This window comes from Cydia strobilella, chromosome 16 (genome assembly GCF_947568885.1).
Source record: "Cydia strobilella chromosome 16, ilCydStro3.1, whole genome shotgun sequence".
In the NCBI taxonomy this organism is placed as follows: Eukaryota; Metazoa; Arthropoda; class Insecta; order Lepidoptera; family Tortricidae; genus Cydia; species Cydia strobilella.
In genome coordinates, this window is record NC_086056.1 from 5,973,468 (window position 1) to 5,995,999 (window position 22,532).

Sequence of the window (22,532 nt, forward strand, 5' to 3'; positions counted from 1 at the left end):
TGAACGACTTCGATAACAATGTCGGCGATAATGCTTGACTGACCATATTGATGATGATATCGATGATGATTACCGAACAGATCGATTTTGATGACGATATAGATGATGATAGATGATGATTAGGTATATAGTAAGATTAATTGATGATGATAATGATTGACTGAGTCGATGTTTATATTTCAATTATTAAATTGTTGAGGATGACTGTGACTAAAATTATCTTTGCTACTGCTAATGATTATAACTATTTTTATTTTTGTATGTTTCAACGCTGGTAACCTGGCTGAACGGATGAAGTTGATGATAAGCGAGGGCATCGCAGCAAGAGCTGACTGAAGCAAAGGAGGTGAAACTGTTAAGACCGTGCTGCCAGCAGTGGGCAGGGCCCAAGCTGCCGATGGTCAGGGCCGCAGAGTGAGGAACCGACGTACTATGCGCCGTGTCCACGATTACCGTCTTATGCATCCGATCAAGCGACTCAGCGAGAGTCTCTCTCGGAGTTGGTCGAGACTCTTCGCTGACACGACTGCTAGTTATTATATTAATATTATGAATCTAGAATATAACCGTTGAGTTTTGGCAGACTGTCTAGTGCAGGCCGTAATGGCAGACTGTTTATTATGTTAGTTTATATTTTGGCAAAGATAGGTACTTGTAATATGGACCTTGTAGTTAGATTCAAAAATAAATAAATAATTAGTTATACTTTGGCAAACTGTCCAGCGCAGGCCTTGAGGGCAGACTGTCTGGGGCAGGCCGTGATGGCAGACAGGCCATAACAAATTAAATGATTAGGTTGGCTATAGGTATGAATGTTGGCAGACTGTCTAGAACAGGCTTTGATAGCAGCCTGTCTTCTAGAGCAGGCCGTGATGGCAGACTGTCTAGACTGGTCTAGTCTAGAGCAGGCCATAACAACAGTCTAAATAAATAATTAGATTGACTAGGTTGAATGTTGGCAGACTGTCTAGAACAGGCTTTGATAGCAGCCTGTCTTCTAGAGCAGGCCGTGATGGCAGACTGTCTAGACTGGTCCAGTCTAGAGCAGGCCATAACAACAGTCTAATTAAACAATTAGATTGACTAGGTTGAATGTTGGCAGACTGTCTAGAACAGGCTTTGATAGCAGCCTGTATTCTAGAGCAGGCCGTGATGGCAGACTGTCTAGACTAGTCTAGTCTAGAGCAGGCCATAACAATTTTTATACTTTGGAATGATGTCTAGAGCAGGCCTTAAGGGCAGACTGTGATTGTTTATCATGAATTATACTTTGCCAAACTATTTAGAGCAGGCCTTAAGGGCAGACTGTGATTGTTTATGACGTGTTATACTTTATACTTTGCCAAATTGTTTAGAGCAGGCCTTAAGGGCAGACTGTGATTGTTTATGATGTGTTATACTTTGCCAAGCTATTGAGAGCAGGCGTTAAGGGCAGACTGATTGTTTATGATGTGTCATACTATGTCAAACAGCTTAGAGCAGGCCTTAAGGGCAGATTGTGATTGTATATGAGGTATTATGCTTTGCCATAGAGCAGGCCTTAAGGGCAGACTATGATTGTTTATAACGTGTTATACTTTACCAAACTGTTTAGAGCAGGCCTTGAGGGCAGACTGTAAATTTTGATGTTGGTTTATACTTTAACAGACTGTCTAGAGCAGACCATGACTGTAAGTTAGTTCATATAGTGAAAGACTAGAAGAAGGCTGTAAATGCTACTATAGGTGCTGGTTGTATGAAATGACTGTTTACATGATCTCAGGTTAAAGCATCAGGTTGATATACATATTGTCACTGGCTGCGATTGATTAATGAGGGACTGAATAATGTTGTTATGTATGTTTATCTTTCGTTAGTGTTAAGGTGGATGACATGTTATGATATATGGTTGTTGATATAAATGTTTAATTACTTTTAGTGAGAGGACTCACTAAAATAAAAAGGATGGCCGAGCTGTAAGCATCACAATAGTTAATATCCTATATGTGGCCTAATACTACTGATAATTACATGTAGTATGTACCTGGCTTTATACTTTTGATTGTTGTATCTATGGTCATTTTAGTTTTAGAGGGAGAGCTGTCAGATTTGGTGGCAGGCCTGTGCGCGAGGTTATGTTACTTATGTTCGATTTGATCTTTATGTAATCTTATAATTAATCCTGTATATCAATGTAATAAAAGAAATGTCAAAACAAGCAGTGGTTTGTGTGCTAAACCCCTTTTACTGAGCATTAAATCTATGGATGATTTCATCATGAAGTTGATTTCAATCGCACTGGCAGTCAACCGACCCTTAATCTACAAATAAGTGCTAGCGTAAAAAAAATACACAAAGAGTTGCGCAGGAGTCGATAACCGGAGGAAGCGCGTAACGTTGACATAACCGGGCGCCGGCGGCGCCGCGCACGCGAATACATTATAGGCTGCGATCTTATAATCGCAATCCTGCAAGGATTAACTTTTGACAGTAATGAATTGACCTATGATGTACCTATACCTAACAATTGGGAATAAACCTTATAGAGCATAACATCTCTACCTGTTAAAGAGTTAAGCCAATATACGATCTCCATTGACTTCGCTACCAACAATGTCAATAATCTATAGTGCAAAATGGAAATCTTGTTAGAAGGTATTAGTAAAAATGGCTTAACTTCGGTAGCCGGCATAATTGAGCTAATTACAGATGATTTTCACTGCATCAGCCGAAAAGTTCATCCGTTATTAACTCCCTACTTTACGTACTGTCTATTAGGCTGTATTCTGTAGTGTGTATTTTTTGTGTTAGGTTATTTTGACCTATCAAACGATTCTGAAAGATTTTTTATAATCTAGGCTTAGTCTTAACTACCACGGCGTCTATTACTAAATTTATTCAATCTTCCCAGCTGCACCGTATTTTGTACATCGTAATCACTTGTGACAGTTTTGAAGTCGCGTCAATAAATGCAACGTTTTGAGTTACTTATTACCATTTGATTAGATAACGTTGCGTCTTACGTAAGCGAATAACTCGCGAACGCGTAAAAATCATTTGAGAAGATTCATAACAATCATAACAAACGATTCTCGACTGTTTGTCAGTTGTTAGATTTGACAGAAGATTATGAATAACGGTATGATAAGATAGTGGTCTGATTATGTCTATATTTTAATGCAAGTAAGTCTTTGTAAGATAAATATTTGGGGACCCCTTGAACCATAACCTTGTAGATAAATACTTGTACAAAATAAGTTCTAAATTTCGCCACACATTTGTCATAAGCACATAAGCTTAAATACAATCATGGCAATAATCAGATCGACCTCCTTCCTATATGACCTGTCAAACGTCAAGCAGTTGCGTCATCTCACACTCATACGCAAGTGAGCATAGATCACAAGAATCGGTCTATCATTGTAGATCATCGACCTTGTGCCGTTTTGTATGGTAGTGAAAGTGATGGCCGTGGGGACTTGATGGATGGTATCTATTGTGGGACATAAATAGGATAGGTAAGTACCTATGGCTATTCAATCGGTAATTGCCAGTTAAGTTCAACGCAGATGCCAGTAAGTATCGTCCTTTTTAACAAACTCCCACTACAAAAGTTTTTCAATTAGATTGTTTGTTTACTGCCTCATATTTTTATAAAAAATAACATCTTTATTGCAAAGAATCGTATCCGATTTTGAACTATCCAGGGTTCTATGGCCAAATCAATACATGCAAACTAAAATTGAAATTATTGTCTCAATTATATTTAATATCGCAAAATGTAAAGTAAATAACACACATCCTTCATTCGTAGGTACATATACCTTAACTACTTACTACTTGTACTTTGTTCTTTATCTCCTGCTGCCCTAAGGTGCTCTGTGAGAGACCGTTTATAGCAATAAGAACGCCTGTTGCTAACTTTATTTACATTGTAAAGTTGTTATCATTTATGGTGCAATAAATAATATTTACTTGTGTGTGTGTGTGTGTGTGTGTGTTTTATGCGAATAAAATAAAAAACACCGGCCACGTGCGAGTCGGACTCGCGCACGAAGGGCTCCGTACCATTACGGAACAAAACAGCAAAAAAATCACGTTTGTTGTATGGGAGCCCCATTTAAATATTTATATTATTCTGTTTTTAGTATTTGTTGTTATAGCGGCAATAGAAATACATCATCTGTGAAAATTTCAACTGTCTAGCTATCACGGTTCATGAGATACAGCCTGGTGACAGACAGACAGACAGACAGCGGAGTCTTAGTAATAGGGTCCCGTTTTTACCCTTTGGGTACGGAACCCTAAAAATAGTTGGGTTTAGAAGTGCAGTTATCTGCAGAAATTACTTACATATATAATATTTCTACAGATAACTGCACTTCTGAACCCATCTATTTTTTATTTCACTGAACAATAATATTGTCTTCGGTTACCGCGATAGTTACTCATGAAATACTCACAAAAAAAAACGGGTAACCACGAACGCTGTAAAGAGTTCGAAACGTCGGGATGTATTATAAATTCAATATACGCGATATAATCCGTTTTCATAGTTTTATTTCATCACTGAACAATATTTTTAAAGGAATATTTATAAAAAAAAGTGTCTAAAAATCTATTCTTAGATATTAAAGCCTCAACACTCTCAACACGCCTCGAGTTCGGGTAACTAATTGGGACACGATTCGTGGATTCACGTTTTCGTTGTTCTCGATTAGTTCACGATATTACTAACGAAACAAATGAAACAATGGTTTATTTATATCAAAGATAGTACTCATCTTGGCACAAAAACCGAAGGTTGGGTAATAAAATGTTAACAATAAATGCAATGATTTCTTAACATTTTAAGCTTTTGCGTGGAATGAATATCTATAGGTAGGTACATAATACCATTTCGATTAAAATTCCGTTCTAAAATTGTACTGTAATCGGTAGCAAAAATAGTAAGCGTCGATCAAGTTTACATTAAATATTACAATTACCTATATTGTAATGTTATAGAGCAGGAAATTAGGAATATCCACATTTTGATTTAAGCGCACAGTTGACACGAGGACACGATACAAAATAATAAGGAAAGTGAATAAACTTCCGTCATGACCATGGCATTTCGTGAATTACATGTTATAGAACTGTAAAATCACGCATGCAAAAAAATGTGTTAAAAAAGTCCAAACATTCACAAAATGGATATTTGTATTATGTAGATTCGTTTTGTGATATTTTCTTGTTTATGATTAAACTCATGTCGTAAAACTATGATGCAATTACACAAAACAGCTTCCCAGGCTAAAATGCCGCTGCTGGGAACAATTGTATTGAGCATTGTTTCTAAAGAATTCAGTTAATATTGTCAAATAGGTACTCGTATCTATACAAAATGGGCGCGTGTTATTTGAAGCGTGGCGAATTTTGTATGCCACACATATGTAGGTAATTTAACACTTTCCCTGACTAACAGACAACACAAAACATAGCTCCTAGTCTATCTAACAACAAGTTACAATCAATTTTCGTAGGAAATTGCTGACTGTTTTATTATTATTGATTACAGCCCACTTTTCTTTACACTAAACAACTAATTATAACAATCTCAGTTGAGATAACAAAGTAGCATCTAAATTAATCACGCAACCAAAAAACTAGTTAAATTTCGCGGTTCGAGCCAGTTTCCTTATTCTTCACTAGCTTTTGTAGTTTCGGCTCTGCGTTGATGAGAGTCAGTCAGTCAGTTAGTTAATCAGGACACACGCATTTATATATATAGATGACCGTTGAAACCGCCGTGATGAAGTGATGACCGCCCGACCACAAAAACCAGAAAATAAAACGAGCCAAAACAAGGAATGCGTATAGAGCCTTCCGAAAAAGGCTGCGGTGAAGTCACGACTTCACTATTCTGGCGGTTCCGCCATATTTTAGTGCTACCTCCAATTTTAAAACAGCGAATGTGCCTTAGTAACTTGAAACGATGTGTTCCCTTTTTAAAGCAGTGAGTTTTTGATGCTTTTTGACCGATACCGGAGCGATTCATCCTTTGATGTTTCTGGGTATTCATTAGACATAGTTACCTATCCTTTTTTTACCTATTTATTACTGTTACCTATTTATTATTTATTTATTTTATATTTGTATAATTATGTGGTTGGGATATTAAGGTATGGTTTAAGACAATGATACTTGTACATGTACACTCAGCTATAATTACATGACACAATTAATGCCATTTTCTTTACACTTTATTCTCCTACTGAAACCAAAAGAAAATTGGAAAATCGTCAGAAAGCAACGCGATAATAAAATGTAAAAACTGTTTAAGAAAATTATACAAGTGTTTTCCTATTTTATGACGCGGTCAGCAAACAACTGTTTTTACATTTTTATACATTAAGTATGGCTGAGTTTATCTGCAAATCAGGAAAAAATTGTGCGAACATACTTAGATGTCAAAATATTATTTGTAATTGTGTCCGCACTCAAAACATTACAACTTCTCACAAAATGTATACAGTTTTAGTGTAACACGGTTGATTCTTATAAGATTTGTATAGAGTTACGCAGCGCAGCCAGGTGGTAAAATATTTGGACGCGGCCCGTGAGCCGGTTTGGAATTCTCATTGAGAGCCTTTCAGGCCCACGTGCACATGCACTAAAGATTTGTGTGGATGTACCGTAAAAATATTTTATAGTGATTTTAAAGAATGTGAAATAGATTTCATACATGGCATGGGTAGATATATTAATTTAGAAATGTGCTCATGCAGACACGGATGGTCATGGATCACGCACGACATGTAATTAAATTAATTAAATAATTAATAATATATAATATTATGTACCTACATCAGACTACAAGCAATTCCAATACATAAAATATTTTACATACCTACCGTAAAACCACCATACCACCATAGTCTAAAATTAAATCGAATATCTTTGTTTAGGTGTGCCTTTTATCTGAATGACTCAGTTCTGAGGCTAGATATTTTCATAAAGGGCAGAAATAACTCGAACAAAACAAAAAAAACATTGGTTTTGTTACCTACTTATGTATTGCAATTGTGGGCCATAGTTGTCCACATATCTCTTAATCATAAAGTTATAGTGAAAACAACACCGGCAAATTGGTCGCTGACTCATAGGCGAAACAATATTTTATTTGATAAATGTAGGAATAAAAATGGATGGGTTAAACAGAAGTGTTTCACTTGCGTCTTTATTTTTTTAATCAACGCGTTGTTTGTTTGTTTTTCTTTCTATAAAATTCTTTTCCTTTCCTCAATAAATCAACTGCTATTAGACAGCTGTGTAGTATATATTATTTGCACATTAGCATTGGATACCAAAGTAGGTAAAAGTGATCTACAGATAGACAAAAAAACACTTTCAAGGAATAAAAAAAGAAGCGGTGTACCTACTTGTCCATGTAAAGCGACATTCAAACGATCTTTTTACAAACGGAAATGATTACACAATACAAATTAACTAAAAGCTTTAACATGTCCAAATAAATACAAGGAAACTTTAGTGTTGGTCGCCAACTTTTTGTAGGTAACAAAAAAATGGCGACCATGGCATTAGTCCTCCTCGTTGTTAATTTTCTAACTTTTTACATGCTATATTTTTGCACATAATGTGCATAATCTATCGATGTTTCTATTCATGTTTTATTCAAAATCTCTAAATGTAAAATTCTCGTAAAGTAACTGTAAAACATAATGCCTAGTGCTACAAAACTTTTATTCTAGTCTTTGAATATAACTGAATAAGAGCTTTGTACAATTGAGGACATTGGCGGTGAACTAGCTGCAAAAATCGTTTTAAACGTCTTGCAGACGGTCAGGCGATATCATAATATGATAACCAATAGCATGGCACTTAAAAATGTGGGTGTTGAATAAAAAGGTTAGCTCAGGTAAAGTTTATTGCAGTCCATTGTCTTGTGACGGCCGGCATTTGCAAACTAAGATAAGGAATCCAAAATGAATTCTAATTGGGTATCTTTATGGGGAAGCGAAGCTTAGCCTAAACAACAACAACTAAATAAACTGTCCTTACTACCTATTGTTTGTTTCATTAACGGTTTTTACCCTTTCCATTATTAAGATAAAGAATCCTAAATTCATCGTTATTGGTTATCTAATCTTAAGGATTTTTCTGAAGTCATTCACCGGCAATGTCCCCCATTGTTCAACGTTTTGTACGGACCGCTAAAAATTAATAAGTAGTTAAAGCATGCAAAATCGAAATTCCTAAGGTAATGAGTATAGATGTAAACCGGTAAGTTTTCTACATAAAAAAAAATAGATAAGCCATGAAATAAACAAATTAATCTCTCTTTTAGGTAGTAAGCCACGATTTTTCTAAAGCCTCATCCACACAAAGAGGTCTACCGGCGTATTTACTGCGGTAACAGAAACAGAATCATCCGCCGACCGAAAAAAAAAACAAATATAAAAAACGTTAGGCTGCGCTCACACCGGCTCATCGCGAATGCATGCATTGACATTAAATGCCGTTTTTGGAATGTTCGTTTGCTTATTCCTTACATTTATGGGGCAAAATGATGGACGAAAAGGGTGAGCTTTTACATTAAAAATAATACGAATGTCATTTTAAAATAATCACGCGTATTTCAAACACATACACTTAGTTTAATGATACAAGAATGAATGATATATGATTCTAAATGTCATATATATATATATATAGTTCCTACTTGTATATGTAATATGTACTTGTATAATACTGCTGTAAGTTAATCTTATTGTACCTATTACTGTTTTTTTTACTGGGACAATAAATGACTTTTTATTTATTTATTTTATTTAAACAAGTAAGTAGGTATGTAGCCAAGAGGTACTAAAGTATCAGGTATATTATGGACGAAAAAACTACATAAAATGCGAGAATGTAACTTAGAAAAAGAGTCCATGTAGGTATCCCCTGCTTTACTTCCATGAGTAATGTAGCAATTTGCTTCTGCTCCCAAAGCCGGCCAAATTAGTCGTTATATTATAACCGCTAATAGCCGTTCGTCTATTAAACAAAAGCTTCACAAAAACCGACGAGATTATCTACAGTTCGGCTCGAGCGCGCGTTTGAGTCTTTTGAACGAGCTAGGGAATTGCTCGAGCATAGAAGTCGAAATCTGTTAGTCTAAAGCTCCAATTTAAACTATTGGGGGTTTCCGCGGAATTGTTTACAGTTTTCTTCTGTCACAATGGATGTACCTAAAAATGCTCAGTAAAATAATCATCAACATGAAACGTTGAAAAAATTTACCGAATATACGAAATAAAATGTTTGCTCGAAAACCCTTAATCGAGTTTTAGTACATAACATTAAAATCATAACATAACCCTTCCTTTGTGCCGTAGTCGGATAAAAACAGATGCCAAAACGGCAGCTTTTCCCGTTCACCGTACATGACCAGAGTTTCGATTCACCTAACTGTCCAGGTCATTGCCCCCATCAATCAGAACGACATTAATATCTACTATACTTAGTAATTAATTAGGCGTAATCATATTTAATGTTGTTGACGGCGTTGGAATGTTGTTTGTCAGAGATGCATGTTAAGATGGCCTTAATATGTGGCAGTATGACATGCTATGGACATATAAATTGAAATTTTATATCCTATATCAAACGGGCACTTCACGATACTATTGAGAAATGCGACCAGGCGGCCTAGCCCAGATGACAATTGTTTGCAGAAAACAAAATGAAACACTATTGTCTCTCTATCACTCTTTCGTTAGTACGGTAGAGACAAATAGCGTCTCTTTGCGAACGATTGTCATCTTAGCTAGGCCCCCTGTAGAGGACACTAGCCGAACATACGAAATTATTCATGTCAAGCTTAAAACTGAGACGCTTTACTCACTTTTCGCATTCGCTTGGTCAATGAGACGATGCATGTTACTTACTTAATTCAGAGTCGCAGTCCGTGTACTCGCGGTTGCAGTCGACGGTGTAGGCGTGCGCGCTGGCGACGACCAGCGCGCACAACAGCGCTGCGCGCGCGCACATAGCCATCACCGCCACATCTGGAACAACATATCGGTCATTAGAGCTATGCAACACTTAATGTAATAAGAAAAAAATGGTTCATTATAATCTGGACAAAGGTACTCCAAGTTAAGCATTATAAAGCCTGAACACTAATTTAAACTTATTAATTACGACAAGGGGATTTAATCGAGTATAATTACGTTTTTAAATTACCTCCGCCGTTTCAAAGACGGTATTGTCCCGTGGTCTCGAAGAAAGATTCCACGACCAAGACGATCTTTCTTCAAGAACTCGGAAATAATGCCGTCCTCGAAACGTCGGAGGTCATTTGAAAACAGTTATAAATCCTACATTTCTGATTGAACGCTTGTCAGCATGACTCCTGACAGTACTCCCTTTTTATTAACCTCTGTGTAAGATCGTAGCTAAAACACATTAGCTCTTTGGTAATTATTGTCCAGATGAGAGAACTTTTGTTTTAAAATATGTGTATGACTCATTTGTCTCTCAGGGCTTTGCAATGCTCAACTGCCCATCATGAAGAGGTTTCCTCAGAAAACTACTGTACATATATGGGATTGTTCAAAAAAGGAGTGCACAGTACTTTAAAGAGTTTAAAGTGTGACTCCCCTGGAGTTGTAAGCGCCACAGGTTACTGTCACACAGAATAGACTGTACTCTAGAGCAGGCCATATTCATTGTACCAGCGAGACAAAGTTTAGTCGTGAGGGGTACAATTTGTACCCCTCACGACTAAACTTTGTCTCGCTAAGAACCCTATTTTCAATGAAGAATTAAGATGAAAGGTGACAGCTATTAGGGCAACCTCAAGTGATACATTTATTTTGCAGCCTTGGATTAAACCTAGTAGGTGACAAGGTGACACAAGCTGAGGCCGGACGGAAAGGCAATAGGTTTGTGTGCTAATTACGAGTAGGATGACCTATTTATCTACACGATAGATATAAATCACTAATAAACAATACATTGTCAATAACATCTTTGGCATTATCGCTGGAACAAAGGTTTATGGATAGAATACAATGAACAATGAAATTGGTCAATAACAAACAATAATTCATTTGCAGGTCGATTTTAATTACGTGATTCTGGTAGCAGGTAAGGTAGCAGGCAAGCAAGAGGTTGTTAGGTGAAGGGTTTTCAATATTTAATTTATGAGGTAAAAACAAAAACACAATGTTATAAAATGCGGCGTTAGAGTAAACTGGTCATGCAGCAGTGCTGTGCAAAAATATCACGCACACAGAGCCAGCTTCACAAGGGTTTAAGATACATACTCGTACCTAAATAATTGACTTTTTTATCTTTTGTTCTTATTAAAAAAATATTAACGTTAGAGCATTCCTGAGAAGTAACCCTACGTGGGATTTCAGGGTTTGTCCAATGGCTAAGGTCACCCTGTATACATTTTTTCCTGTCATTATTATGTACAACCGAGGTTTGAAGCCGCGATTTATGACCACCACATACATATGAAAAGTTCTTAGTGATATCAGTAGTCAAAATTTAGTTTTTAGAGAAGGTAAAGGTTATTTGATCTAAAAGTAAGTAAAGCGAGACTGATATATTTCGTTGTCGTAAAAGGGGCAATGTGGTTTGTCGTATTGAGAAACACTCCGACCGCTGGTGTCCATTGTTTGTTTTGACATAGTTCTATTTAAGCCTAACATATGATTTAGCACCATTTTTCAAAAAATAAAGCCCTTTGAATTTTTTGAGTCCATATTTTATTCTGATGACATCAATTATAAAACAAGCACATCTAAATTCTCGTTAAATTTAAATAATCACAATTAATCAGCAGTGGCGCTAGTGAGCACGTTGATGGGCTCTTAAGAGCCAACAGGAGCTGAGCGAATTCTCAATTTTGAGATTTCAAACTGATTATCTCCGTCGCGCTGACGGGGGCGGCGCCGCCATATCCCCGTGTGTGTGGTGCACGCACACAGACGCGCACGTCATTTGCGCTCACGGACCTTATGCCTGCAAGTCGCGTCGCGGTCGCGGCCCGCTATATAGGCATATCATAGGCTATAGCTAGTTCTTACAAACTTTTTCTGTTAGCTTAGCTCGCTACCACCACTGAGCGTTTACTTATTTCCTGTAATTGTGATTTAACTTCTTGATTTTAGGTAGCTGAATTCAATATCCTTCTACAACCTGCAATCCAAATAACATTTTGACTTTTACAGGAGAGTAAAAAAACAATCATTTCTTTTCTCGTTTCCGTGCGGAAAGTATCAACTTTCGACACGCTGTGCTATTAGTACCTACATTGTGCAACGAGGGGGGTAAGTGAGATTTTGTAAAGGAGGAGTTTACAATATTCTTACCCCCGGAGTTACACACAATGGTTTTCGTTACACTTGTGATGAAAAACTAAATTTTCAGGGAAATAATTATAAAATACGGTGACATTTCAAATATTCGTCCGCCATATTGTCATTTCTTGACAGGTTAGGCATCTAAGGCACAGGGCACAGACCTTCGGCATTCAGCCACGATTGAAAATTTTGTGTAAAAATATTTTAAACGGCTATTAAATTAATCCAATTAAATATTATAAACAAAAATACTAAATTATAATTGTCAGTATTTTAGAAGTACTCCCTTACACACCCTTATACTTTAAACAAAGTATTTTACTTATAACTTACTTGGTTCGTACTTCGTATGAATTAGTGACATATCTAATTAAAAAAAGAAAGCTATAACTCCCGCGGGAACAATATAGGCCTTTTGTTTTCCCTTCAGTACACCTGCATGAAATAAGATCTTTTCGAGCAAGTGTGATGAAAAACAAATTTGTCGCTCTCCGGCTTCGTTGATTAGAAAAAAAGAAAGCCTCAGGTTAGATAAAATTATCATAACAAAGAAACATGTGACATGAGATATTTCTTACGTTGATGTAATTATACAGTTTTATTAATGGTCCGTTTTTTATTTATGAGTCAGATTTTGATTAAAATAGGTATGTTTGAAGAGCTCCTAATCCTGGTCGGAATGAATAAGAAACCCCAATTTGGGACAATAGTCTAGTCTACAAAACGTTCAAGGTGGTTAAAAATATAGTGTAAGCTGTTCGCATTAAAAAACCGCAAATCGATGTACAGGTTAGCCGTTTGGTACACGTATACTAGAGGTCAAAACAAAATTATCGACCCGCAGTTCCTAAAAAAAAATCCCTTGGGAGGGGAGTGCTGAAACTTTTTTTTGTATAAAAAATCTTTTTTTTTGTATAAAAAAACTTTTTTTTTTAAACCTATCGTATTCTTCTCTTATCTATCATACGAAAGGGCTTTTTGAAGCGATTCTGAAAATATATCACATCATTACATTTTAGCCATTTTTCTTAAATTGAAACAAAAAGAATTTTCAAAACATACCAAGTTTGGGCTCCTCCAGATACGATATGGCTGATTTTTTTTTGTACAATATACCAAAAATGGTACGTGATTTCCTCATATCTAACCCAAAAAAAGGAATTTTAAAAATAATTTTATTTAGTTTTTTTTTTAAATACAAAGTGACACAGTTAGGTTTAAAGATCTTTATTTTCTCATAAGAATACATAATATTCACTTACACGAGAATTAATTGTTTTTTCACGCAAAATACATTTTATCGGTGAGCGCACACTTAACCTATAACAAATAACTTAATACTGTAGGTATTAACATATATGACTTAAACTAAAAGTATACAAATTAAACTAAATTAAACAAAAAACACTTTTTTTTGTTTTTTTTTTGTCGGGTATATCAATAACTTATAAACAGAACAATTAGTAATGGAATGCGAGCGTAGTTGCTACGGCCCGGACCGGCCGTTCTACTTCAATACCTATTATACGAGACTTATGGAACTGTACTGCAGATACGGTACATATTAATCATACAAGGATACGTAATATCCATATATCCAACGGGAAATACCTCTTTAACCCTTTAACTTGACCCCAAACTTGGTATGTTTTGAAAATTCTATTTGTTTTAATTTACAAAAAAAAATGGCTAAAATGTAATGATTTGGTATACTTTTAGAATCGCCTCAAAAAGCCCTTTCGTATGATACCACACACGATAGGTTTTTGAAAAAAAAATGTTTTTTTCCATACAAAAAACAAATGTTGTAGCACACCCTTCCTAAGGGATTTTTTTAGGAACTGCGGGTCAAAAATTTTGTTTTGACCTCAGTATGCGTGTGCCAAACGGCTAACTTGTACATCCATTTGCGGTTTTTCTTTGAAATTGGGCTTGTACGGCTGCCACTAATAGAGATACTAACTCCTAAAAATACGTATGATACCTCATTAGATTCGGAATGATGTCTAGAAAAATGTATTCGAAGCATTCCCACATAAAAAAAGTTCAAAAGCTATTAACAAAAAACGCAAACGTACCATTACGCAAAAAACAGCAAAAAATCACGTTTGTTGTTTGGGGAGCCCCACTTAAATATTTATTTTATTCTGTTTTTAGTATTTCTTGTTATAGCGGCAACAGAAATACATCATCTGTAAAAATTGCAACTGTCTAGCTATCACGGTTCATGAGATACAGCCTGGTGACAGACTGACAGATAGATTGACAGACAGTCAGACAGACAGACAGATATTATTTTAAAGGTATTAAATATTCTTTTAAAAATTAGAAAAAAATATGGTGCATTTAAAACATATCATGGAATATACTACGGTTATAAGTTGATAGTATGTAAAGTTATTTTTTCAACAAGTTAGGCAATTATTAAGTAACCACATTTTTCTCGAACTTTCGTCTTTGTTGTAAATAAAAAAAAAAAGAAAATAATTGGCGTAAAAAGTATTTCGCCTCGTGGAGCCCTTTTCATATACATACTTAATAAGATCACGTCATAAACGATTTAATAAAAGTAATACTTTATTTAAAATAAATTTTAGAATAATAGTGAAAATTTTAAAATATAAAACAATATTTTAACCAAAGTATTACTAATTCTTTTTACAATCAAATGTATGAATACGTACTTAGAACTGATACTTTTCTAAATAACGAATAAATGGACTAAATTGTGTAATTAATTTTTAGTGCAAATCACCACAATTTGCTTCTAAAGAGCAAATCAGTGACCAAAAATTATATATGATTTTAATGTTTCGTTCATATATTCAGATTTGTGTATGAAAATGTGAAACTATTATTTCTAAAATAAATTATTCGTCCCTAATTTACACAATAATTATACCAAATTTGATCTCATAGCAACAGATATGTAGAAATAGAGGCAAACTGGACCGCAGAAGCCGACTTTTCCCCTCCCTTTTTCGCGGGTTACCAGGACTTAATCTCGTAGCTAGTGCGTCAGCTCAGCTTTGTATGAACCAATGAATAATAAATAGTGTTAAACGATATCCCCTGAGGCCAAAGTGCATACTCACTTTACTTACTTCGCCTACTAAGAGGCAAATCGCGACTTTGAAAAGGTTTATCGATCTTATCACATCACTAGATTATCGACATTTAATGTCGACTATTGCCCATCACTTTTCTGTCTGTGTACGTATTTAGAAACTTGACCCCGCCCCTAAAATTAGTGCGATAAGAACAACTGCAGCTTAGGCGAAAAATCCTGCGTAAAAATCTCAAAAATCGAGGTTTTGTACTCGACTGTTTCCTCCTCCAAAACTTAACCAATCGTAACCAAATTTGGAAATCTAAATGATTATGAAATTGTCTGTGTCGGACTGTTTTGATTTTTTGGCTAATTGATACCAGTTTTGAATACCACGCCTCTCATTGCGGCATAGTCAGTGAGGCCATTTTTGGCCATGTGTGAAGGGCTCTAGCGCCTTAAAAAACAAAAATATCAAAAAAAGCAAAACACACCGACACAGATATTGACAATATTAATCTGTGTTGAAAAAATCATTGCTCTAGCTTCAAAAACCACGGAGGAAACAGTCGAGTACGTTTGTATGGAGAAATGACCACTCCTGTTGGCTCTTAATCTCATGTAGTATATATTTTTATTTTCATGTTGTTACAAAAATTAAACATAGATTATATATTAACAGCATACAATTACAATCGAAATAATCGAATATAATAAACTATTATATATAGTAAACTACATAGTTGTTATTAATTAAGTAACTACTTATCTGAATGAGCTATTTTTTTACTTGCGGACACTTTACAATGTTTCCGATGGAAAACCGGCCGACTGACTGATTCGAACTTGCTGTTCCTTTTTAAAGACTTTAAACCTATCTTAAAATAGGTATATGAAAGTTTTTCTTTGTGCTGTTATGTTTTCATTTACAACATTAGTGCCACCGCAGCGTTCCAGACAATAAACTTTTTTCTTAATGACGCAACATTCAGGAAATTTACGGTTTCTGGCTATTCGTCGCCGGAAGACCGGCAAAAAATGAATAATTGTCGCTACATAATGTGTAATATGTTGTGCCAGTTCGGGCTCTGTTACGTAACGAGCATTGTTCGCATGCCAGCGAATTGTATTGAAATTAGTTGTCGCTTTCGCACAAGGTCGGGAAGTCCAATTGATTTCTACTGTCATAGATTATTGAACCTCTTGTATCTACTACCTACGTACTTGTTATATTGACTGCGATCAATTTTTAAAAAGTATATAGGTATTAAGTTTGGACTACGAATAAAATCCATTATGCACTATACTGTATTTCCACTTTACATATCTAATTACTTAGAGACATGCAGCTCATGCAAAATTGAACGTTCACATTAGATATGTACCTAGTTACCTACTTAATAACTCATTTGGGAATGGAAGATATGCTAATTTAATAATTATAATCTCGAATGTTGATAATTCCGGATGTTTTAATCACACACGATTTCTCATCAAATTTTAACAGCAGTTAATTCCAGAAGAGCACTCAAACCTAATTGTTGCTTTGTTTTTGTTAATTGCCGGGTTCCCCCATAACTCTGAAGACAAAAACTCCAGACGCGGTCCTTCAGAATGACAGTACTCGAGACGTACGTCTCGACTTAAACAAAAAGATTATTAAGGCTTACACATTGTTGGTGGGACGGCAACACTCATAAATCTGGTGATTAAGGCAAAGAAAACGACCATTCAGCCACAATGTCTTTCAACCAAATGCCGCCAAAGATTTCAAAAGATATTATAATGTTTCACATGCTATTCATCATAATTTCATGGACCGAGTAAACTAACGACTTAAACAGGTAACTGTGTCAGTTCTTAGTATTTATTAGTGTCGGTTTTAATGAGTAATTACGCCAATATGAATATTATTACAGAACTAGGACGTTTACAGCAGATATTGTTAATATGTAGTACTTATAATGTAACTACCGTTAAAACATATTTATATTTCCGCCATAGAGGGTTAACGCGCCCATTCCAAAATGTTACACATAGACACTGAAAAAATAAGGAAATTCTATTTCACAATTCATTCAACGTTTCATTAACCGCAGGGAGCCCGGTTTTCATCGATTTTTGACAAGCTTTGAGCCGTTACTCCTACAAGTCCTACATTTGCACTACAGATAGAATTACCCATACTAATATTATAAATGCGAAAGTCTGTCTGTCTGTCTGTCTCTCTGTCTGTGTGTTACCTCTTCACGCTTAAACCGCTGAACCGATTTAGTTGAAATTAATTTGGTATACAGATAGTTTAAGTCCCGGGGAAGGACATAGGATACTTTTTATCCCAGAACTCACCCCTCAAGGGGGTGAAAAGGGGGGTGGAAATTTGTATGGGGAACCAATAACCGCTAAACCGATTTAGATGAAACTTGGTATGGGGATAGTTTGAGCTGTGGGAAATGATATAGAATAACTTTTATCTCCGAAATCATCCCTTAAGGGGGTAAAAAATGGGGTGGAAATGTATAGTGTGGACCAATTTGGGGGTGAAAAAGGATGGATTAAAAAGCAGATTTGTTTAAGAATTAAGGTACCCAAATTACTAATTCCACGCAGACGAAGTCGCGAGCAAAAGCTAGTAAATTATAAGACAAACTTTTATTCTTGTCTGCCGGATTTTGAAATAAATGCTTACTTATTTTTTTAAGGTTTTTTAAACATTGATTAGATTTTACATATGCGAAATGTTCATATTTGGGTTCGTCTTTGACGTCTCTAAAAACTGGTCAGATGTTTAATTTTAAACTAATTAATTATGTTATGGCCAGACAACCAGTTTTTTGGCATATAATTGTTCAACTTTGATACCAAATATCTCGAAGACAATGGACTGAAGTAGATATGGGATACTATATTGCTTAAAGCCGTTGCTGTTAATATGATAAGCTACAAAAAAAGGTCATTGGCGCCAGGGAGCCTATTAACAATAAATTATTGGCACCCATCAGGCATTGTTGTATTGTATACGTAGTTTGTATCCCCATATTTAGTAGGTACTAACTTACTTAAGTACTTAGGGAGGCATTTAAAATTTACAGAAAGTGTGTACATATTTATACCCTAATTTTTAATTACAATTGCAAGGTTTCTGAAGGGCTAACTGTTTGATATCATCATAACAACTAAATGGTTATATGTAAGCATTATAAGATCGAAAATCCACTTTTCACGTGACATTCCTAACTATCAGTGACAGATTTGCATTATCTTCGTTAAAATTACCGGCAGCAGCGTGAAATCGCAGCAGCTCCGCCGGGTCGATTTCTTCATACTTCCCATGCCAGATGCATGTGACATACGGTCGCTATTGTCTCAGTTAATAGTAGGGCTATTACTGTTCTTTATGCGACCAAACTTACAATATGACCAGCAACTTTGAATAAATCTAAGACTCTAAGACTAAGGAGCAATACGTGGTCACAATGGCATTTTCACCTCTAAATTTGTAGTTGTTCTAGTATCTGTAATGGTGAATAACAGTGCTAATATTGTACTATAATATAAGACAAATTCTAAGCGATATCTTTTGGGGCAACTGAATAAAAGCAGGTGATGTGAATATTTAGCATTTGTACTTAATAGCGTTGAATTTGGGTACCTATGTATAAGACCAGTTCCCATTAAAACAATGTGAATACAATTCCAGCAAATATTTAACGTCGGATAACCAAGCAACCAATTTAACAAGGAAAAGATAAAAAAACTGATAACAGCAAAACGTTAAATCTATGAAACTTGTGTTAATGAACTTTTCTTCTCACACGTTACACAACAAAAGATTTTTTAAACACTTAAAAAAAACTCAAAATAATTACGAGCTTTTTACTAAGCAAATTAATTGGCCACATGTAACAAAACATTTACTTCTACACAAATTTCTCTGCATTGTCGATGGAACGCGGTGGGAACAGGCGGTTATAATCGAGAGATAAAAACGGGTAATCTTGTATGATTACCAGTGATCTGGCCTGGTTTTGCACTTGGGAAGGTTAAGAGTAAGTAATAATAATTTTGCTGCCCTTATTCGTCGGTAAAGAGAAAACTGATGCATCACGAGGAGTGCAACACTTTGATTTGAAGCAACTTAAGTAAAAGTTGCTTCAAATCAAATTGAACCAACGAAGACTTTAAAATTCAGCTTTTCTATAAGGAGAGTCTAGGAGTATCGAATCCTCAGGAGAGTTGAACCATCTCTAAAATTCCACTTTCTTAGGTATACACATTATAAAGAATGTGTAATATCAGGAATACATATATTTAAAAAACTATTATTTTTGAGTCACGATCAGTCTCTAAGATGACCTGCCAATGCGTCACAAATAATCTCACGCGCGGATATCACTCGCATTAATCTAATTTTTTTATCTAACTAAGTACCATAATCTGTTCAGTTATTAAACATCTAACCATATGGAAAAGTTTAAACACCAATTTTCATGAAAAAGTTATCAACTAATGTTTCAATTTAAATCATGGTACATCTTAAACCGAACCGTATTCAGAACCGTAAGTTCGTATGAAGATCAGGTAGCTAAATAACATGTCGTCAACCACTTATTACTTGAATGCAGATCAGAGCATTTACAGTTTCTCAGGACGGATATGAGCACGTGCGAGCACTGCAATTAACTACACTGTCCAATGCTCTACTCGTAGATACGAAAGGCCATATCTTAATACAATATTAAAATTTATGACATTTGAAGCCTTCGGTATATGCAGCTCTACGACAGTCTACGAGTATAGAGGCGAATAATTGAGGGCAGTTCTGTGCCATTATGAATAAGAGTGGATGTCGTGTCGTAATTAGATCTAATTAGTTATTGAGAAGGACGTGGTAAAATGTCAAGTATAAATAGGTTACGATACTTAAGTTCTGTACTATCTGTAGGTGTCGTAGTAAGATGTTGTGGTACAGTCAAGTCTAAAAATATGGGTGCACTCATCTTACTCAAAAATATGTCCTATAGCTCATATGTCAGCGAATTAAGAACTATGGGACATATTTTTGAGTAAGTTGTATGCACCCATATTTTTACACTTGACTGTAAATGTACAGAAAGTTTGTTCCTGACATATTGTTGCACCCCAGAGGTGCAGAGGCCAGAGGGCCTCCACATGCTCGCGATATGTCGATAGATGTCGCTATCTTCAGCGGCCTCCGATTGCCCTCACCGGGCCGGATATGACATGGGCATCGCAAACTTAGTCCGTCTTAATGATGAGCAAAGAGAATTGATTGTAATAAAATGGTAAAGTAAAGTCTAAGAAAAAAGCGTGCCCCTTATTTTGACATCTAAAACAGATATAGGTAGTGCAGTACAGCGCCATTTCATGTTTTGCGGTCACTGAATTGTTAAACGTCAACTTTTGACAACCACAAGTTACCGCAAAATTTACAGCGCCATCTCGTTTACCTATCAAATTCGGTGCACGAAATTGTCTTAGATTTTACGAATCTTACTCAATCAATGTATCTTTGGTGATAAGTGAGCCCGATAATAAATTCCAGAATGAAACTATTTCAATAGATATACATAACAAATAAAACATAGAGGCAGGAAGCCCAGAAAGTATTAACTACGTAAAACGCACGTTTCATATGGAAAATATCGATTTATTTTATGCCTATATGTCCTAATTAATTTCACCGAAGTTTTTGATATTCTCTTTCGATATGGTTTCATTTGTTGTGTTTTCGCGAGATTTGTATTGATTTCGTTGTAAAATTAATTATATTGTTTTTTACAGTAGGTACTAATTAAATTATTTACTTTCACTTTCTAAATTATGGGTAATTAACTAATTATCGAGATAAAACTTTAGTTTTCTGTGTCTTATGCCGTTGCATCGGCCGAATAACGTCAAAATACGAAAAAGCCTGCTTGCTTGCCGCTGCCTGTTTTTTATTACATGTAAGTATTCAATAAGTAGCGCATTTTTTCTAAAGGGCGCGGGTAAAGCAGACATAGAGCATACAGGTAAAAAATGTACGAATATATTATATTAAAATACCTACACAATTATATATACCTACACAGTAAGTACACAAGAATGCACAAAAACCTGTTAGTAACAGTCTTCAGTTTATTTATTTTTAATTTAATTATTCATATCCATACCGTCTGTTACTTGGTCATGGTTGTCAGAACCGATATACATAACTGTACCCACGTTGCGTTTGAACAAACCTCAAACTTTCCCACACTGCATTTTTTCTCACCTCAATCGGTCACTGTTTCGTAACGTAACCCATTGTTGCTGTGAGACGTAATCAATTTGAATTTAGTCGTTATTGCCTAGTTTAGGCTTGAACTACGATGTTTGTTTCATGGATGCTGCATAGACGAATGGTGCAATGCACGAAGCTAGAACATGAATAGGTAATTAGGTACCTACCACAGCTAATGACGAAGAATAGTAATAAAGTACAGGTGGATCAATGTGTAATAAAATAACCTAGGGAAGAAACCTAATACTTAGACGTTTTATCGTGGTATATATCCTGCTCATAGTGTTGTCAAGTTTGTTATCAGCGTAACCCGTTAACACCAAATACATACATACCTAAGATACTGTTTTTAAATTTAATAGTTATTTGTCACCACGAATTTATGAAGTGACGACGTTGCTCAACGTGTCAAGAGACTGGTAAGATCATAAAAATGTATAATCTAGATTCAGGAGGTAAGGGTCATACCTAAAATTGGATCTTCGTCATACCTACTGTATTTTATAAATCCGTCCGTAATATAAAATACACACCTGAGCTACACACGGTGTACTGATTATCAGTATATTTAAACCCATAACCCTACTTTTTGTTTAAGTCGCAGTCGAGTAAAATGTTGATATTGGGGTATAACGTGTACAAATGTATAGACAAAAGTGGCATTCATATTCCTCCAAGTTTCCTATTAAGAGAATATCCCCTGAAAGGGTAGGTATAAGCGATAAATCTTGATTCAGCAATTATTTTCTATAACAAGACGTATTTTTTCCGCAAAGATATCTGGGACTTTTTTGTTTAGAATTAAATAAGCTTTAGTGTTGCCTTACACCATATTTTCACAGAGAACGTA

The 22,532-nt window shown here is 35.5% G+C and overlaps 1 protein-coding gene across 1 annotated transcript in view; it reads right to left on the bottom strand.

Moving 5' to 3' along the window:
• The window catches only part of LOC134748236 (putative epidermal cell surface receptor), an 88,229-nt gene that overhangs the window by 44,899 nt on the left and 20,798 nt on the right, over positions 1 to 22,532 (bottom strand). The window contains exon 2 of the mRNA XM_063682956.1: positions 9,914 to 10,037. Within this exon, the coding sequence (XP_063539026.1) occupies positions 9,914 to 10,026 (113 nt within the window). The 5' untranslated portion in view covers positions 10,027 to 10,037. The remainder of the gene's footprint in view (positions 1 to 9,913; positions 10,038 to 22,532) is intronic.